The sequence below is a fragment of the Spermophilus citellus genome, assembly GCF_964194105.1.
Source record: "Spermophilus citellus genome assembly, chromosome: 16".
NCBI classification, from domain to species: Eukaryota; Metazoa; Chordata; class Mammalia; order Rodentia; family Sciuridae; genus Spermophilus; species Spermophilus citellus.
Window position 1 is genome coordinate 69,749,012 of NC_138196.1, and position 21,665 is coordinate 69,770,676.

The 21,665-nt window shown below is 34.1% G+C and overlaps 1 protein-coding gene across 1 annotated transcript in view; it reads left to right on the top strand.

Annotated features, from left to right (window-relative positions):
• MARCHF1 (membrane associated ring-CH-type finger 1) overlaps window positions 1–21,665 on the top strand; it is a gene marked incomplete at its 5' end in the record, with an annotated part of 738,150 nt that overhangs the window by 297,106 nt on the left and 419,379 nt on the right. The window contains one exon of the mRNA XM_081268945.1: window positions 19,479–19,687. Coding sequence (XP_081125071.1) covers window positions 19,589–19,687 — 99 coding nt within the window. The remainder of the gene's footprint in view (window positions 1–19,478; window positions 19,688–21,665) is intronic.

The window sequence follows — 21,665 nt, forward strand, 5'->3', positions numbered from 1 at the left end:
AAATAAATTATCTGCCACTGACCACCCAGCCCAACCATATGCCTAGTCCATAGAAATAAGCCTCTCAGGACATAACAATAATTGAGAAGGATAGCAGGTGAACTGGAACACTCAGTTTTTATTTCTGTCCTTCCCTTAATTTTTTTTTTTAAAGCACTCCCAGCAAAGAAGAAGTACAAACTCTTGGAAATAGTGGAAATAGTGACTACATAATATTTCAAGGTAATGTCAATTCAGCCACAATGTTGTTTGACTGTGCAAGTCAAGCATTTCACTCTTCTCCAGAGCTCATTTACCCTGATAAGGGACCCAAACTCCCTCTAGAGAAGACACAGGGAACATTCACAATTCATACTTATTACCATATTAGAGTTTTCAATTCCTTCTCAGTTAATGTGCTGCTGGTCTTGACTCTGACTTAAGTCTAGGACAAGGTCAAGGGGCTGTAAAACCACAATGGTAGATTGATCCCTACACACATAGGTGCTTTACCTCACATTTTCTTCAGAATTCTTGGTGGGATTCCTGTACTAGTAGCTTTTGCCTAGTCCAATGTCATGATTCCTCTTCCTAGGTATAAGATCCTTAGACTGTTTCCCACCATTCTCCCTCAGTTCTTGTCCAATGAAATCAGCAAAGCTCTTCAAATTACCTCGTGTGTGATTTCTCTTTTGGGGAAGGGACTTTTCATTTTATTCTCCAGTAATCCTCAGATTTAACTTTCATGATGAGAGGGGAGACAATGAAAGATTAAGATAGATTCAGAGAAAAATGAACATACTATTTTCCCCAAAGTGAAAATAATTGACTCTTTTCTTTTTAAGGAAGTTTGGTTCCTTGAAATTAGAGAGAGAGAGAGAGAGAGAGAGAGAGAGAGAGAGAGAGAGAGAGAGAGAAGAAAAATAGAGAAAGAAACTTCTTTTATTGGCAATGGCAATTAAGAAAGTTATTTGAATCCAAATCTTAGCTGGTTTTGCACAATCTCGTGATCCTACTGTTTATCACCAAGCTTTTGGCAAATTGCTCAAGTCATTAACATTGCCATTCTGCCTGCATTTCCTATATGTGGATCTTAGATTTGACACTCAGGCATGTCTTCCCTAGGCTACCCTAATTATTTTTAAACTGTTATTAAGATTTTATAGTTCTCCACCTGTTCCTTGGGTATAGGTCATTTAATGTTTTAAGCATATACTTATCTTTGTGTAAACTCTCAAGAATAGTCAGAAGCATATTTTCCCCATTCCTAACATGTGTAATCACTACTTTTGCCATATCCACCAAGTGCCAAAGAAGTGCAATGCATTTGGAAGACATAGAACCACTCAACAAGAACTATTGCTAAAGAGGAAAGCTACTACTGTTGGAAATGTAACATAACAGAGAAAGCTAAATACCATGACTTCACTCACCTCCCACCTCCACTACTTTGCTGTTGCCTCCCATTTGGCAAAGCCAGTCAAAACCAGAAGACCTGGCATTTCTGTTGATGTGGCCTATGGTAGTCAACCTCAGAATACAGTGTAGAGCAGAGAGGAATAGAAGAGAGAGAGATCAACAAGCAAAAAATGAACATGAACACTTTCAAAGACTCACAGGCAAGTTCTGTGAGTAATTATACTCTTTTGTAATTATAGATTTTACAAGGTGAATGTTTAAGGAATAATCTTAGAAATGGGTATTGTAAAGTAAGCTGAATGCCAACCAAAAGAACCTTATCCTTTTATATAAATTATTTTAATTTAAAAACCAGTTTATCAAATTCTGTGATGAGCCCAGTGCATTATTATAGCAAGCAAAAGTAGATGTAAAGTGTATAATATTGAATTTATCAGGAAATAATATCAAAATTGTATGTAGATAATTATAAATCTAAGTATGATAATAACATAATTATTCCTAATAATATATTAGTGTATATGTAGTGGTATCTAATTGTGGTCTGATATACTTTTCCCAGATTACTAACTATATTGAGAATTTTTATATACTTATTAATGATATATCTTTTTTGATGAAACACGCATTGAAAATTCATTTCAAATTTATATTGTGTTATTTTCTTACTGAGTGATAAGAGCTCATTTTAAATTTCATAATATGTAATTATGTCTGAGTAGACAGGTAGGTAAGTAGATAAAATATTTAAGTATACGTACATATCATATATATATAATATTTTTCCCACTTTATGTTATCTTTTGTATTTATTTCAAATGATGGCTTTTATTTGAATTAAATTTATCAAATATTTTTCTTCTATGATTCATGACTTTCTTCTACCAAAAAGTATTTGCTTAATCCAAGGTTGCAAAGGTTTTTTCCTAGGTTTCCTTTTAGAGGTTTTATAGTCTAGCCTTATATTTTGGTTTTTGTTATAATTTGAGTGAAATTTGGCAATGGTGTGAAGTAAGGGCCAATGTTCATTTATTTCCAAATATATACACAGTTATTGTAGCACCAATTGTTTAAAGGAATGTAATTATTTTTCCTGAACTATTTCTTGGCATATTTGTAGAATTGATTGACCACATATGTGTAGATATTACTGAAAACTCCCTTTTATTTGTATTGATCCGTTCATTCATATACCAATAGAGTTTTAATTACTATAACTGAATAATAAATTTCAAAACCTGATGAAGCAAGTTCCTCAATTTTTCGCTTTTTCAAGTGTTTTTCTACTGGTCTGGGTTCTTTATAATTCCATACAAATTTTATAATTAGCTTATCAATGTTTATATAAAGGCTATTGGGATTTTAATTGTTATTGCATTACATTTATATATAAATTTATGGAGAATTAATATAACTATATTAATATTCTAATAAATAAGCACAAAATGTTTCTCCATTTAGTTGTCAATTTTTTTCCAAAAAATGTTTGTATTTTTTATTATTTAGAACTCATATATACTTTAATGTATCCTTATTACTCTTGGTTTTGGATGCTATGACAAATGATATTTTCAAAAATAACATTTTTATTATTGTTTGCTATCAGTATAAATACAATTAACTTTGTACGTTGACATTCATTTCTGTAATTTGCCTTAGTTTATTTAGTTCTCGTTGTGTTTTGTGAGATTTCTTACGCCTTTCTATGGATCTGACCATGTCTTCTAAAAATAAAGACAATTATATTGTTTTTGTTTTTCTTTTTAATTTGGCATGGTTTTTGTGTCCTTTCTTCCCTTATTGATTTGGCTAGAACCTCCAATTCAGCATTGACTGGAAATGATGAGAGAGAACATCCTTGTCCTGTTCCTGGTCTTAAGGAGTTTACTTTTTTCATCAGTAAGCATGATGCTAGTTACAGGTTTTCATAAATAGCTTCTATCAAGTTAAGGGAGTGGTAGCTATTTTCTGCCACATTTTCTATAATTTTAATGTAAACATGTGCTACATATTATCAAATGCTTTCTCTATTGAGTGAATCATGTTTTGTTTTTTCTCTATTGAGTGAATCATGTTTTTTTTATTTTAGTGATCATCATAGAACAATGCATTGTCAATTATTAAGGCGACTTTCCTTACCTGGAATAAGCCCCATTCATCATGATCTTAGTACTCTTAAATATTACCAAATATAGTTTATTAAAATTATGCTAAAGATTATGGCATTTATGTTTCTGAGGGATATTGATAAATAATTCTGTTTTCCCCACTTTGGGATGTTTTTGTATAGGAGTAATTGTGACCTCAAAAAATAAATTGAGAAATTGTGCCCTTTTATCTCAAGAAATGTGTGTCAGATTGGTAGTTATCACTAACTCAAATACTAGTAGAATTTCTTGGTGATGGTTTGTGGACCCAGGGTTTTCTTTGTTGCATAAATTTAAATTGTGGATTAAATTTCTTTGGTAGAAATAGTATTATTCATATTTTCAAATCTTCTTTAGTCAGTTTTCTTAATTTATGTTTTTCAAGATATTAAATCCTTCAATCTGTCAGTTTCAAGCACAAAAGCATTTGTGATATTTTCTTATTATCCTTTTGTTATTTGTTTAATATGTATTCTCTACTCTTTTGTCCTTGTGATTAGTAAATTAGAGCCTAAGTCTTTTTTCTTGATTAATCTAACTAAAGATTATTTAATTCTATTTAACTTTGCAAAGAATCAGCTTTCAGTTTTACAATTTTCTCCTTTGTTTTTTTCCATAGGTTATCAATATCCTTTATTTAGTTATAATTTTCTTTTTTACTTACTTTTCACTGATGTGTTCTCCTTTCTTGCACTTCTTAAGGTGGAAAATTAGGTCCTTGATTTTTAGACTATTCTGTTTCATAGATGTATATGAAGCATGCATATATATGTATATACATTTATATATGTGTTGTATATTTAAGTAAATATATATGAATATATATGTATATTTATTGTTAAAGCTATATTTATTGTTAAAGCTATATGTAAATATATATATATATATATATATATATATGTATATTTATTGTTAAAGCTATATTTATCCTTGAGCACTGATATAAGTGCAATCCCCAATTTTATATGCTGTGCTTCCATTTGCATTCATTTTCCAATGTATTCTATTTGCCACTGAGATTTCTTCTCTGGCTCATGGACTTTATTGAAATATATTAATTGGTTTCCAATATTTGGGAATTTTTCTAGATTTCCTTATTGTTGATTTCTAATTTTATTTCACTATGATTATAAGATACAAAAATATTCTAGCTCTTTTAAATTTACTGAATAATTTTCATGTTGATTTTGTGATATATTTTGTGAATTTTTTATGTGTACTTGAAAAAATTGGTATTTTGCAGTTCTTGAGTGCAGTTGGTTGTCAGTGTTGTTTTAGAATATACTCTTTGCACAGATACTCCTAATTGATTTCCACTGTGGTTGTACTAATTCACAGTCCCACCAACAGTGTAAATGTTCCTTTTCCCTGCATACTCACCAGCATTTATTTTTATTTGTATTTGTGATCATTGCCATTCTAACTTGGGTTAGGTGAAATCTCAGTTTAGTTTTTATTTGCATTTATCTGCATAATTTTTCATGTATTTCTTAGACATTTGTATTTCTTCTTTTGAGAAATGTTCTGTTTAGTTCATTTGCCCATTTTTTTAAAACTGGATTATTTGTTGGTGGTTGGGTTTTTTTTGTTGTTGTTTTGGTGTGTGTGTGTGTGTGTGTGTGTGTTGATGTTAAGTTTTTTGAGTTTTAAAACATATTCTGAATATTAATCCAGAAGGGTAGCTGGCAAAGATTTTCTCTCATTCTCCACATTCTCTCTTCATGGTTGTTTCCCGTTGCGGTGCAGAGGGTTTTTAATTTGATGTCATTCCATTTTTTAATTCTTGTATTATTTCCTAAGTTTTAGGAGTTCCACTGTGAAAATTGTTGCTTGGACCTAATTGTTGGAATGCTGCTTCTATGTTTGGTAATAGCTGCAAAGTTTCTGGTCTAATTCCAAGGTCTTGAGTCCATTTTGAATTGACTTTTATGCAGGATGAAGGACAGGGATCTAATTTCATTTCTTCCAAGTGTGAATATTCAGTTTTCCCAGCACCATTTGTTTAAAAGGCTGTCTCTCCTCCAGTGTATGCCTTTGGTGCCTTTGTCAAGTGTCATCAGCTCCCTGAGTTGGTGTGGGTTTGTCTGTATGATTTCTATTTCATTGGTCTACGTGTATGTTTTTAGGGGGGTACCATTAGCTCTGTGGTATATTTTGAAACCATGTATTGTGATGCCTCCAGAGTTGCTTTGCCTCTTCTTGATCTTTTATTCATAAATATTAATTTTAGGTCTGTTTTTTTTCTAGTCCTGTGAAGAATATTATTATTTTTTGGTGAGGATTGCATTGACTTTGTAGATTACTTTTGGTGATATGTTCATTTAACGATATTTATTCTGACTTCAAGAACAGGAGAGGTCTTTCCATCTTCTAATGCCTTCTTCAATATCTTTCTTCAGTGATCTACAACTTTCATTGTAGAGGTCCTTCACTTCCTTGGTTAGATTTATTCCTAGAATTTGCTTTGTTTGTTTTGTGTTTTTCTTTTTTATAATTTTTGCCCTTAACCCAGAGCCAACTGGAGTGTTTAGGTGATTTATATTTAATGTGTAAGTAGCAGTAGTTTTAGGTTACAATGTATCATACTGCTGTGCTTTTTATTTGTCTTATTCTCCTTTTTTCCTCTGCCTTATTTTGAATTGTTACTTTTATAATTCTATTTTCTCACTATCTTTGGCTTATCAGTGGTACCTATTTCTTTTCTGTAGTGCATTACAAGTGCTTAAATATCCCATATTTCACTGATCGCCATGTACCATCATGCCATTTCACACGGATACCATGTATCACACTACTTTACATGACTCTTGCAGTGAAGTGCTTACCCCACCCTTTTTACTTTAATCCTGCCTAAAGAACTTCCTTCAACCCTTCTTTACATATTATTCTCTCACAGATGCTATCTAGCAGCAGATAGTTGTCTTTATTTGAAAGTAATTTAAAAGATAAATTGAATATTAACCTCCTTTCCTTTTTTAAAAGGAAAAGTAAAGAATTTATAATAGCCTTGCAGGTGTGTTAAGATTTCTGTTTCAGCCGGGTGTGGTGCGCACACCTGTAATCCCAGCAGCTCAGGAGGCTAACTCAGGAGGATTGCGAGTTCAAAGCCAGCTTCAGCAAAAGTGAGGTGCTAAGCAACCCAGTGAGACCCTGTATCTAGATAAAATACAAAATAGGTCTGGGAATGTGGCTCAGTGGTCAAATGCCCCTGAGTTCAATCTCTAGCACCCCATCCTCTCCCAGCCCCCCCAAAAAAAGATTTCTGTTCTGAAGTGAAAGATTTTGCATAATAATTTGAATATGGCCTAGATATCCTTCAGGTTTTTTCATGTTTATTCATTTGCTAAATGTGGCTATTTTTAGAAAAATTATCCTTGAGTAATTGAAGCCTCTTTTAACCACAGAGGAGAAATCACTGATAACTTTAAAATTCAAAACATAGATTTTATATTAAGTTATTATATTGAGGCTGTTTACCATACATTAGTAAACATTCTATTAGGTAGTTATTCTTCTACAAAGGAAAAGATATCAGACTTGAAATTATGTAAAGTGCTTATAATAGAATCATAATTCAGATTGTATTTTATGTTCAAATCAACTACAGATATTTGTCTATTATGCAAGTTTTCTTTATTCTTCAATAGAAACTTCACAGGGAGTAAAAACATTGTGAAATTCAATCCAAATCAGCAGATATTCTGGCTCAAACAGCAAATAATTCAACTCATTCATTTTAAGTATCTTAAAATTCTTCAGTTTCTCTTTCTTTCTTATATATTTATATATTTATGTTCATTGCAGATTAATGTGCCACCCAATGTCTAAAGAGATTTTAGAGTAGTAAAGTAGTAAATTCAGTTCATTTCTAATATTTAGGTCATGATTATTTGCATCCATGGTAGCTGCCATCTGTAATGATCTTCAGGAAATAATCTCTTGCATAATACTTATCCTTCAGTTTAATGAATCATAATCTGGATAATAATAAATTACTTAGAACCTCTGTGTTTCAATTATTTTTCAACCATTTAAAAGTTAATTTTTAGGAACTTTGTATGTTAGTACTCTATTGATTCTACATCCTTGGGGAAATGGTCAAGTAGTGGATAGGAATTTGTGATAAGTATACTCATTTTGTCCACTTACATGAAAGCAAAGATGTTATTATAGAGTGCATTGATCTGAGTATTAGTTACTACAAGAACGTTCTGACATCCATTGACTGCTCGGCTTTTTGGCATGTACTTCAGTGACAGTTTCACCAAGAAAACACAATCTAATTATCGCTTCACACAATTAATACTCATTTTTTCTGCATTTTATCAACCAGGACTCTGTTACCATGTTGCTATGAAGGTGTTTGGTGTCAGGCAGAGTTAAATTTAATCTTTTTTTTAATAATCAGAAATGTATATCTATGTGTATTTTATTATAATTATTATTATTTTTTTAAAGGGGAAAGAGATCAGAGGAGAGAGTAAGTACAGAGCAGTATTAAATGTCTTATCATGGGCTGTAGGTTTAGCTCAGTGGTGTAGCACTTGCCTACCATGCACCAGGCCCTGGTTTCTGTCCCTAGTGCCATATATTACATGAACAAAAGTCTCATCACCAACACCCCTCCCCACTTTCCCTTACCCCCCATACTCTGCCCACCAGCATCCCAGGACAGAATACTTTAAATGTAGATAATAATTCTAGGACAGATGTCCGAGAGGTAGGTTATCTTTTATTTATTTAAAAGAGTTCAAAACATATTTTTATTTGTTCTTTTTAGTCATACGTAACAATAGAATTCATTCTGATACAATTGTATAAGCAAGGAATATATCTTATTCTGGTTCGTGCCCCATTCCTATGGATGTACATGATGGTGGGATCCACTATGATGTATTCATATAAGAACATAGGAAAATTATTCTGGATCCATTCTCCCCTCCCTTTACTTCATTCCCCTTTGTCTGTCTATGAGTATCTATTCTTTCCCATTCTCTGCACCCTTATCATTGATTAGCTTCCATATATCAGAGAAAACATTTGACCTTTGGTTTTTTTGGGGATTGTCTTATTTCACTCAGCATGATAGTCTCCAGATCCATCCATTTACTGGGAAAAGTCACAATTTAACTTTTCTTTATGGCTGAGTAATATTCCATTGTCTATGTATACTACATTTTCTTTATCCATTCATCTGTTGAAAGGAACCCAGGTTAGATTAGCTGTTATGTATTGAGCTGCCATAAACATTGGTGTGACTACATTACTTTAGTATGCTGATTTTAAATCTTTTGGATATAAACTGAGTAGGATAGTTTGGTTAGATGATAGTTTCATTCCTAGTTTTTAAAGGAATCTCCATAATGGTTTCCATAGTGGATGTACTAATTTGCAGCCCACCAGCAATGTATGAGTGTAACTTTTCCCGCACATCCTTACCAACATTTATGTTATTTGTATTCTTGATAATTGCCATTGGGAGTGGAGTGAGATAAAATCTCAGTGTTGTTTTAATTTGCATTTCTCTAATTGTAGTGATGTTGAATATTTTTTCATATATTTGTTAATCATTCATATTTCTTCTGTGAAATATCTGTTCAGTTCCTTTGCCCGTTTATTGATTGGATTATTGCTTTATTGATGTTAAGATTTTGAGTTCTTTATATATCCTTGAGATAAATGCCCTATCTGAGGTGCAGGTGGCCAAGATTTTCTCCCATTCTGCAGGATATCTCTTCACATTCTTGATTTTTATTATCTGCTATAAAGAGGATTTTTAGTTTAATGGCATTTTATTTATTATTATTATTTTTAAAAAATTTTATTTCTTGTGCTTTAGGAGTCTTGTTGAGGAAGTGAGTTCCTGAACTAATATATTGGAGTGTTGGGCCTACATTTTCTTCTAATATGTGCAGGGTTTCTGTTCTAATTTCTAAGTCTTTGATCCACTTTGAGTTGTTTTGTGCAGAGTGAGAGACAGGGGCTAAATTTCATTCTACTATATATGGACTTCTAGTTTTCCCAGCACCATTTTTTGAAGAGGTTATCTTTTCACCAATGTATGTTTTGGCACCTTATCAAGTATGACTAACTATATTTTTGTGTATTTTTCTCTCTGTATTCTATTCTCTACCATTGGTTTTCTTGCCTGTTTTAGTGCCAATACCATGCTGGTTTTGTTACTATATCTCTGTAGTATAATTAAAGATCTGGTACTGTGATGCCTCCTCCTTTACTTTTCTTGTAAGGAATTGCTTTGGCTATTCCTGGTCTCTTATTTTTTCCGGATGAGTTTTATGACTGCTTCTTCTATTTCAATGAAGAACATCATTGGAGTTTTGATGGGAATTGCAATGAAAATTTTAATCTTATGTGAGTCTTTGACTATATGTGAAACTTTGGTCAAGTCATATAACTTTCAGAGCCTTAGTTTCTATCCCTGTTAAATGGAGATAACAATCCTGCCTGGGAAGATTCTGGGGAGGTCCAAATTAAGAAATACATATGTAGAGTTCCTAACATTATTTCCCAGATAGTTTATGGCTCGACAAATAGTCATTACTGCTGTCATTATTATGGTTTGTATGATATAATAATTCAAATTTATAATAATGACATTAGGCTACTATAACCCTCTTATTATGAAAGTTTACATTGTATAGTCTATAGGGTTTTGGTATAAAGTGTATGCTGCTTTTTCATAGTTCTTATTTTTTGAAAAGTGCTAGTTAGTATGTATATTTATGTTTAACCAATGAGTGGAAATAATTCCCTATACATAATGATACAGTGTTCTACTGTGTGTTTGAACATTATATTCTTAGGTAGAGCTTCAAAGAACATACCTAATTATTATTTTTTTGATAACCAATCTTCAATATTCTTTTAAATATAACTCCTGTTTTATGACTGAAACATTTATTAGGTAATTTTCCACTTCAGATATGAGTGGTTAACTATTAATTAGTGCTTCCTCCCTTACAGGCCACATGCCAAGAAGTTCACATGCATCATCTCATTTTTCCTGTGTTCTAAAATTTACTTTTTAATTAACAAACAAAGATGGTGAATGTTTATCATGTATAACATATTACTTTAAAATAAATGTGCATTGTGCAAAGGTTAGTGTGAAAGATGAGGTGGGGAAAAGGGAATTCTAGTACAATGTTGGTGGGAAAGTGAATTTTTATAGCTATTATAGAAAATATAATGGAATTTCCTTAAAATTTAAAAATAGAACTATCACATGATGCAGCCATCATAATTCTAGCTATAGAGCCAAAGAAAATAAAATTACTATGTTAAAGAGATCTCTGCACCTCATTTTCACTGTAGCACTGATGATAGCAGGCAAGAAAGAGGATCAACCTAAACATTCATCAGTGGATGAATAGATAACGAAAATGTGACATTTATATGCAACGGAAAAAGTGACATTTTGTCATGTGGTTCAATAAAGATGAACCTATAGGACATTAAACGAAAAAGCCAGGCACAGGAAGACAAACACTATATACGATCTCCCTCACGTGGAATCTAAATATTGATCTCATAGAAGTAGAAAGTAGAATGACTGTTTGGGACAGGTGGCATTGAGGAGATGTTGGTCCAAATTTTTGTTAGATGGGAGGAATAAGTTCAAGAGATTTATTGTATAGCATGGAGACTATACTAGCAGCAATGTATTATAATTCTGGAAATTGCTAAGAGTAGATTTTAAAAGTTCTTCTTGCAAAAATCATTAGTATGTCGGGTAATATGCATGTTAGTATGATGGCCACTATCTCATTTTTTAAATCAAAGTATTAACAGAGTACTCCTGTGTTATTACTTATTATTCATTTTATTCATATAAAATGAATTGAAAGCACCAGAACCTCTCTGCCTTAGAGAACTGAAAAACCTAGATGATGAAAATACCCGAATGATTATCATAGTGCTCTTATTCATTAAATTTTGGAGGCCAGTCATGGATATAGCATATCTTATAAAAGTGATGAAATAAATAGATGATAAATCTGATTTATTCTTCTTAGGAACTAATTGTAATAACATCTTTAAATATTCAACAGCCCATTTCCAAATAGTTTATTTCATAATTCATTTTACTCTTCTTATTGCTTTTGTGAATGTCTTTTCTCCATGAAATTTTTTTATGATAATACAAAATTTTTCAGTACTACAAAGTTTATTATATTAAGAATCTCTTGTGTTATCTATGCCTTCTTTTAGACATTTTACATGTAGAATCTATGTATGAATATGTGTGTGCATGCGTGTGTGTATTTAACCCAGTCACTTAAATTGTAGGTAAGGAATGTGTCATTGCCAGTGTAGTCAATAATTAGACAAGTATGTTTACATTTATTGCCACAAGCTAGGGATTTATTTCTTCTTCTATAATACCATCTAACTCTATTATCCCCTACTTTCCTCTTCAGTTTTTCTGTTCTTCTTTGTAGTAAGACATCATCGGGAGCAAAGTCTGTCCATTCACATTCAGCCCCACTTTACTAAGGCAATTGCTTCATAATGTTATGCTATAAAAGAGTAACACCATGTGCAAAGAATAAACACGAACTAATATGCCAGAATTCTCAAATTAAAGGGTACATCAGAAATTATGAACCCAGTGTTTAAAAAGATATTCATTGTTCATTTGAAGTTACACTTACTTATTTCTCAGATGATATTATTGTAGATGGAATAACAAACTACAAAGGAAAAAAAGGGAAATCAGTAGCCATTTGTTAATAAGTGTATTTTCCATTTTGCAAAATATTTATTTAGGATAGAAAACTATTAATAAATTAAGTAAAAAATAATCTCCATGTTTTACAAGTTGGAAAATCATTTTGGAGTTGGTCTTTTCAAAGGATGTCGATTTTCAAGCTTTATTTTCCAGTTTAAAAATCACTCTAATAATGTTTACATTTGGCTGAGAAAAGTTCCGGGATGAAATAAGAGAGGTTTGGGCTGGGGATGTGGCTCAAGCGGTAGCGCGCTCGCCTGGCATGCGTGCGGCCCGGGTTCGATCCTCAGCACCACATACCAACAAAGATGTTGTGTCCGCCGAGAACTAAAAAATAAATATTAAAAAATTCTCTCTCTCTCTCTCTCTCTCTCTCTCTCTCTCTCTCTCTCTCTCTCTCTCTCTCTCTCTCCCCCCCTCACTCTCTCTTAAAAAAAAAAAAAAAAAAAAGAAATAAGAGAGGTTTACATATGGGCATCTAATTGAACCTTTCTGAATTGGATATATTCTCTATAGGAACTAGGCAGAAATGTTGATGTTATTTTTAGGTTATAAAAATAAGATTGGGATAAAATGTATGAATTATTATTGAAAAAACTTATGAATACTAATATTCTTACATTCAAAAACATCTTCCTTTTCTCAATGATATTTGAAATGACATCTGGTGATGCCCATGTGTGGTTCCTTGGACAATTGTTTTAACCAAATTTCTTAAGCCTGTTGACTGCTTTGAAATTTTAGAGATAAAGCATGTTATGTCATCAGTAGAAAAGGTAAATTGGAATCTTATGTTCATAATTCTGTCATTATGAAACCAAGCCAGATAGTGAAAGAAGAGTACATATATTTACTTTCTGAGTTTTGACCCATTATTTCTTAAAGCACTTTCCCAAGTATAGTTCATATTAAAAAACAAGTTAACATAAATATTACTTATTCTGAAAACAGTACGGTAAATATCTTAATGCTTCACATTTTTCATAATCAGGGGACCATGAGAAAGAAAAAAAAGGAGGGGAGGGACCCAAAGAGGATCCTCAAACTTATTCATTATTTTTGAATGATAAAAAATTGAAATTTTGAAAATAAAATGTGGATCATTCAGATTTCTTTATAAAAAGCAAATAAAATGCAGTTTCCAAGGAGATGTCTGTGATTCATATTTGTGCCGTAGCATGTATTCTTCCCAGAACACATACCTATAATCAATGAATAAATAGCCTAAACATATGTATTAATCAGATGGTTATTTTTTATTTAAAACAAATCTCAGCTGTATACTCATCCAGTCAGGTCACTGCTTGGTTAAAGAGCTTGGTTAAAGAGGAGTCTCAGAATGCGGAGATTCTTCTGCATGTCTCTGTCATCTATTGTTTTCAACTATGTCAAAACAGTATCTCTAAGGACTTATCCTCATCATATATAAAACCCTTGAGATGAGTACTTTCTAGTTTGTTTTCCAAATACAAAATGTTATGATCCCAATTTCCATTTTAAATGCATAAAGTCTGGTAAGAAAAATTTCTACAAGGAAATGCAAATATTTGAGCAGGTGCCTATCTCTGTGCATCCAGATTCAAATTTTAGTTAGGAATCCAAAATAAGGTTATTTGTTTTGCATTTGTATGCAAGCACATGATCAGGAATGTCAGAGCCAATTCTCCTTTGCTTAAACCTTAAACCACATGGGAAGCACTTTATTAAACATGTGCTTTAATTTTTTGATGTAATAAGTCAGAGTGTTGGCATTAAGTCATTGAAAGGCTAACAGGAACTGTGCTGAGATGCTCTGAACATACTGGCATTTATGAGGCTTCTTTTGCTATTAACAGTGAACTCTCAGAACACAGAAGCGGGGCTCCTACCCCACATAGGCTTCCATTCCTCAGAGATCTGGCTGAAGAGGCTCTGAAGTAGGTCTTCAGGGACTAAAGACTTTGTACTATGATTCTGATTCTCTCACAGATGCAAAGATATCATTCTGGAATGAATGCTTCTCATATTCTAAAGATATATGAAAGAACAGATATTTGCTCTCAAAGATTTGTTTTTTCCCTCTGTTTGCTCTTTGTTCGACTAGATATGCTCGAATTTTGAAAGCTATAGAGAATATTAACAAAGATTAACTTACACCTTTGTATGCATGGAGAGCAGGGCTGAATTTAACTATTTGCCAAAATAAATCTTGTTTTTTTTTTTTTTTAATTATTAACTATATTTGTCTTGCCAAGAAAATAAAACACAGAAATTTGACTTCATTTAATCTTAAAATATTCCCACAAAATTAATTATTAATATTTGCTTATCTTCCTTGTATTTTTCACCACTTCTTTTATGTCACTTTGTTTAGAGAACTGAATGAATTTTTTAAAATTTTTTCAGCAAATTAGAAATGAACTAACATCAATCCCGTGATGTTAATAGAGAGTCTTTGTTTTTGATGATATTCTTTTGTCATGAATGTAATATAAGGAATACAAACTATACAAACTAGTACAACTGGCTCTTTTAATGCCTGCTGTACTTATCACACATTTTGTGACTGTGGTGATTGCTATTGATTCTTTAAAAGACCGCATGAATTACTTGGCTATGTTGTAATCTGTTCCAACCTCAGAAAGCAGATGTGGCCAAAATTAGGACCAATACTTTTCAGAGAGTAGAACTGAGGATCTTGAGGATTCGTCTGACCCATTCTTCAGTCTTCAGAGCTGAAGGGTGATCATCCAACTCTTCTCAAAGTTTTCAGAGGCAAAAAGAATGACATTAAAAGGATGTCCTTCTAGTTACAAAGACACTGGTACATACCAAATGTGATCACAATTGGATTCCAAGAATCAGACAAAACCCAGTAAGAAACCTGCCATTTTTAAGTGCTACGTTACATTACACATGATAAACACAGAACCAAACATTTTTTTTACTATTTTCCCTTCTCATTATTTGCATTTGAGCTGGTTTGAATTGTCCCCTAACGCTGATAACTATCTTTCATCATTTCCCTAGTAAAAGTAGCCTTTAAATTCCATTTCCTTTCTCCATCTCCTTTACCAGATGCCATAATATTTCTGTGTGATGATAGCTTCGCATATATTCTTCCCAGTAACCTCTGGTAGCAGTTGTCAAATGCCCTGTGCGATGACACATTGAAAACCCATTCAATCCACACTTCCTCCCTTTCACCAGGGATTTGCTATGAAATATCCTTTCCCCAGCTCAGAGTGCCTTGTTTCTATTTTTAGAAACCATTTAAAGGTCTCAACTTCATCACTTCTCTTCTGGTATCAAGACATTTACAATTTTGACATTGCTTTTCATAGACATTTCCTTGCTTTGCTGTCCTAGTCCTGGTTTCTTCCCTCTCTCCTCCCAGGTATCTGTCAGCATCACATCCTAATGACCATTCATGGTTGAAATCAATTGAAAATCTTAAACATATTTTCTATGCTATTTAAAATAGTATCCTGAAGTCCCACCTGTCAGTCTCACACTCGCTGCTGTGCCTTGAAATGACTTAATCATCTCATCTCTACTAAGCCCACCCCAGGCTCCAGTTGCTCCTTAAGACTTTCTTGAATTATTTAGACCTGTTGTGATTTCTTGGTGCTCAAAGCTTCTTTGACATTTCCATACAGTATTCTACATTATCCTCCAAACATTATTTACAATGTTTGGAGGATAATGTAGAATTACGATTATAATAATGTAGAATTAAAAATTACAATATGTTGTAATTTTTAAAACTGACTTACCTACGTAAGTAAATAATCTAATGACATCTCTCTAATGACAGAGTGAAATTCTTGACTACAGAGATTGTGCCACAAAATTTCCCACAGAATTTTGGGCCCCTCCCTCCAAACATGGTTCAGAAAACAGAGGATGCTTAATAAATATTTGTTGAAAAGAACGATTATTCTTTTCATTTAATATATTAGCAGATTCTTACTTGGTTCCTTGTTTTTACCTAATACTATATTTCCCTTTTGTTTAATTACAATCCAAATAAACCCCTAAGAAGCCTATTTTTTTTTTTTTTTGGAAGGTGGCTAAGACTGATGGGGGTCATAAGCTAGATTATAAGATACTTATTTTGTTTTGTTTTCCTTTTAAAACTCAGGTTACTGAGAGCAAGGAACAGCATCAAATCAGAATGTCTTGGGGCGGGAGGCTGAGCTCTTTAGAGTTAGCAATTGTAAATGCCAAATTCAGGAGCCAGAGGCAGGCACAGAACCAGCAGGTTGGAAGTCAGAATGTGGAAGCAAAACAAGTATAATTCAGACTTGTCTATGGAATGGTGTCCAGGTGGAGAATGAATGTTCTGGGTAGGTTTCAATAGCACTTAGAGTCCACAGTTTCCACAAAAATCAAGTTTAGAAATTTGGGTATGGTCGAATGGCTTTGTATCAGACACAGTTAGCTGATCACTTTTCTCTGTAGGGTGGCCAGTACCTGCTGGCTCTTTGTTTGCTCCTGGTTTACTCCTTAGGTTTAATAACTGCAGGGGATGGCCTGGGCTCCCACAGGAGAAACACATGTCTGCACAGTTTTCTCAGCTTTGGCTCGTTGCCTAAGGATTCACCCCAGAGACTTCTTACTTTGTTAGGCAAGCACTTGGGAAGCTGCTTGAGGAAAAGAATTAGATGAATGCAAGTCATTGACATAGCTCATGTGTAAGTCCTGGGTTCCAAAGCAGCGATGTAGTAGAACACACAAAGAATTTTCCCACTGATACCATTTGAAAATTTTAGAAGCTCATTTTTTTCACAATACCTAATACAATGTAGGTAGATATTTCTCAAGTATACCCTGCTTATTATTTTTTCTTATTTCCAGAATAATTACCTAAATAGATCTAACAAACCTCCTTTTCTTTAGTGTGTAAAATAGTCTAAGAAATAAATATCCTTTTCCTGAAATTCAATTTATATTCTAAATTTTAGGATAAAAGAAAGGTAATTGAAATAACTCAGCCATATAACTCAAATTAACTTAAAATTTAAATCTTACTTTTGAAAAAATCTCACAGTAAACAAAGGATAACCTCACATGCATAATGAGGTACAGGATTAAGACAGCCACTTAGTCAATTCAAGCTAAAAATCTCCTTTCCTGTAACTTTAATGAATATTTTACACAAAAGTACTGAAGTCTAACTTTATCTGGAAAACTGCCTTGGCTTTTAATGGAACTTTTCATGGTTGCAAACACTGACAGTATTCCTCTTCTAAAGAGCTTTATGATTTACATTTTTGTTACAGACTATTAGATTTACAGACTTCTATTTCCAACCTTCTCTTAATTAAGACAGTCCTTCTAGATAAAGGGCTTAACATCCCTTTTTTTCAAGAGAGGAAAGGTTCCTTTCACATGTACAGCTCACAGATGTGATCCTTGAGCCATAGCAAACCTTTAGCATCATCAACTTAACAGTGGGTGTGGCATTTTTGGAAAAGGTTATCTCTAAGCTCTTCATTAACGTTTTTGCATCTCACAAATACACTTTTTAAGCTAGGACAAGATGAACCAACGCCACCTGTAGGGTGCCCAGTTCCCTGCTTTTTTTTTTTTTTTTTTTTTTGTAACTATTCTAAAGCAGGAGAGTTTCTGCAATACAAACTTTAATTAACTTATTGTGCCAAGATTATTTTACTGAGATATTCTAGTGAATCTCAGAATTGGCTTGTGCAAGTCACCTGTGACTGTTTTAAAAACTGTCTGCTCAGGTATATGCCTTGCTGGACCAGAATCTATACAAGTATGTCACAAGTTATCTGTGTATTATAGAATCTCCTGAAAAGCCCAATGGATGATAGGGGTGAAAGCCATGTGAAGGTGACTAATTTAAGTTAAAAGGAACACACAATTGGACAGATCTTGAAAATGCATTGGAGAATTTATTTGAATACAAACAAACATCTGGACAAAAGATTTTGGGGGCAGTCTTTATATTTATAACCTTTGGCTTTATTACCAATGAAAGTACTTATCTTTTTTCACATTTTCTCTCTATCCTGAGTTTGAGCCAATTGTAACATCATATTGGAAATGGCATTTTTTTTTGTTGTGGAATAAGAAGATGGTTAGAGATGCATTGCAATTAGAAACTGCTTTGAAGATCTTCTATTTCATTTACAGAAAGGAAATAACTGCAGGAGGGGAAACAATTTTTACAAAGTTAATGTATATAAAAATTCACTTCACTGAGAGATCGAACTGTTTAAAAAGTTTGTTTTGCTTTGTTTTTAATTTAAAGGGAGAAATTCTGATTTTCCATTTATATTTTCCAAATCGTTTAACGCTACAGAGAGGATGCTAAAGTCCTCAGCAGAGTCGATTTTCTTCCTGGAAAAGCAGGCAAGAGCTGCTATTGAATCTAACAAGTATATTTTGGGGAGTTCCAATAAAGCTGAGAGTAGAGATCTGTGCTTCCGAGTGACTGACACCTGAGACTCCTGTTGCAGATGTCTTAGTAAGGCAGACAGGGTGAACAGTTAAAATCCTTTTCAACAGGCCACAGAATAACATTCGCAATCACTCCCAATATTCCTCTCCTCTCCTTCTTTCTCTCTCTCTCTCTCCCCACTTCATTTGATTTGATGCTCTTCACTTCAAGACAGATCCTTTGACCTAAGCAGATTATTGTAGATGCATGAAGGACACAGTCAGCTAGTGGAGCTTTTCATGGAAGAGATTTGGCTCCAAATAGGACACTAAGCTTTTCAGCCTTCTGCTTATTTACCTAGTCAGCAGGATGCAGTGTCTCTGGGTGCTTAGTAGCTTCCTGGGGAATCCGGGGTGGGGTGGGATGGGGGAGAAACAATAGCCAAAGTGGCAGCCGCTGCAAAAGCGGGAGTCCTTGCCATTAAAGGAAGCAGTTGCTAATAAGGGCCTGAGAGACCTAGGTTTCCTTGGTTTCCATGACAGTTATTAGGTACCATAGAAATTGAATTGTCTCCCACAATGCTCTTAGAGGAGAGGGGGTGCTCCAGTGACAAAGCAGTGCAGTTATGACTCGCAGTAAATTGTCCTTTTGAGAATGCAATACTCCCTGGATTATTTGCTTCTTGCATTTCTTTTAAACACCCCTTTCAGTGTGCTTGACGTTTTGGCTGGAAGACCCTGGCTGCTGCTGCACAGTGTCTCAAACACTTTTTTTTTCCTCCCTTTTTATTTAGACCTGGGCTTGACAAAGCAAGGATATGAACAGTTGTGCAGGTGGGCTACTCAGGGCGAGTAAAGAGATAAGGCATCCAATCAGGAATTGGCAACCTGCAGCCCTGCCAATATGCCCCTCCACCAGATTTCCGTAATCCCTGCTCGGGAGACTGCCAGCAATGGGAGAAGTTCAATGGGCAGAAACAAAGAGAAGAACAAGGAAGTCGAGGTAAGAGGAGGTTTGATTTGCCAAAATAAGAGAACCAAGCCACTGTAGCCAACATAGCTCTCTGCACACAGGATGCCTGTCTAAGGTTTTAAGAGCAGCTGGAATCCAGCTCGGAAAGGTAGATCCAAGGGAAAACATTTGTAATTAACAGGGACAAAAGAAACAACCCCTATTTCCTGAATGAAGGCAGGAATCAAATCCATAGAGAAGAATACTTGCTGTTTAACAGATAAAAACTTCTGATTCTTTTTCTAACCATCTACAGAGTCACTTTTGACTGAATGGCTCATGGGGTGCAACCTGGGTCCCCTGGGCTGGTTGTGGATGTTGCTTTGTCCCTTTTCAGACAGTGGAACTGTTGATGCTTCCTAATTTTACCCACTGCCCATGAAACTAAAGTGTTGGAAAATATCATAACAAAGCAAAAGAGAAGCCAGGGAGGCTGTAACACTGAGGATACAGCAGGAACTGGTGCCCCCTAGGATTGGCTGCTCTCCATTCATTCATAGTGCATGCAGGTGTACTACTCGTTTGATGTCTGTTCACGTGTATTTTATTCTTTCCAAAAAAAAAAAAAAAGCATTATTTGAAACTTAACAGAAGCCATAATATTCAACAATACATGTGAGCTTTATTTTGTAGTGAAGTTTAACAGCTGTTGTTGTAAGTTAATGTGCTTTAAAGATCAGATGCTGGGAACTCACTTCGAGTTTTTAAGAAAGTGTTTGAGCAGAGTCGGGGATATTGGGTGAAAATATTTCAGGTATTATCATACTTCCCTAATAGGGAGCTTGAGATAGAATGCCAGGAACTGGAATCCTCTTATCTCTAGCATAGCTATGGCCTCATCCTCAGGTGTCATTAGCTTTGTAGGAGTTGAGCCGTCCCCACCTCCTGGTCTGTATGTTCATCTTTTTTTCTCAAGGGTAGGTGCTGGGGACAGAGGAAGCAACATACTTAACACCACTCTCCCCTCTTCCTGCCAAAAAGAAACAAATGAAGGTAATAGGAATGGTCTGTCAAGGAGAGTCTGTGAGGGGCAGAATGTTGAACTTGACTGACTTCAAATGACAAAAGACATTTACATCCTCTTTCTATTTTATTTGAACTGTTTTTTAAAAAATGTCATTCAAGAACAATGAGTTACTGAAGTGGATAGAATTTGTAGACATCTTTGAGCAGAGTTTCTTGACTAACTTAGTGCAAGAGATACCATTCCTTCAGTAACGTCCCTGTCATAAGTACATCAGGTGTTTCGGTGAATAAAATATCCTTGGTAAAGAAACTTATCAGCTTTAAATTAACTGGAAATATTCTCTGTATTATGTGTCTTCCTATGACTTGGTAATGTGATTATTAGAATATCAAAGAAATAGCAAGTTTATTGGTACAGGGTAAGAGGAACAGGGGATACTGGCTAGGTTTGAAAGAAATATGAAATGCTAAAAGCAAGATTCTTATAAAAGTTATATATAAGTCACTCATGCTCTAAATATTTAGATACATTTAACAATTACTGAAGAAAACTTCATACATTTTATTTATTTATTTTAGATAGGGACTTGGTATGTTGCTTAAGGCCTTATTAATTTGCTAAGTCTGGCCTCAAAGTTTCAATCCTCCTACCCCAGCTCCTGGAGTTGCTGGGATTATAGATGTGAGCCAGTTTATCTGGTGGTAGCCTCAATCTTTATTCAGATATTAGTACTAAGCCACATCTTCAAACATCCTCAGGAAACTTTCAAAGTCTCCTTATATGAGCACCAACTCTTTCCAGGGCAACAACAGCTTAATAACATGGCAGAACCCAGTGGGTACATCTCTTGGTAAGTGAAAAACCATTAAGAACAACCAGGAGATTAAAGAGAAGAGACAGTTTTAATTACTTGCTGTAAGTAAGGAAAGCACTGGAGCCAAGTGTAACCTGTTTGTAAAATAGTGATCAACCTGCACAAAGAAAGCTCAGGCTGATCACTGC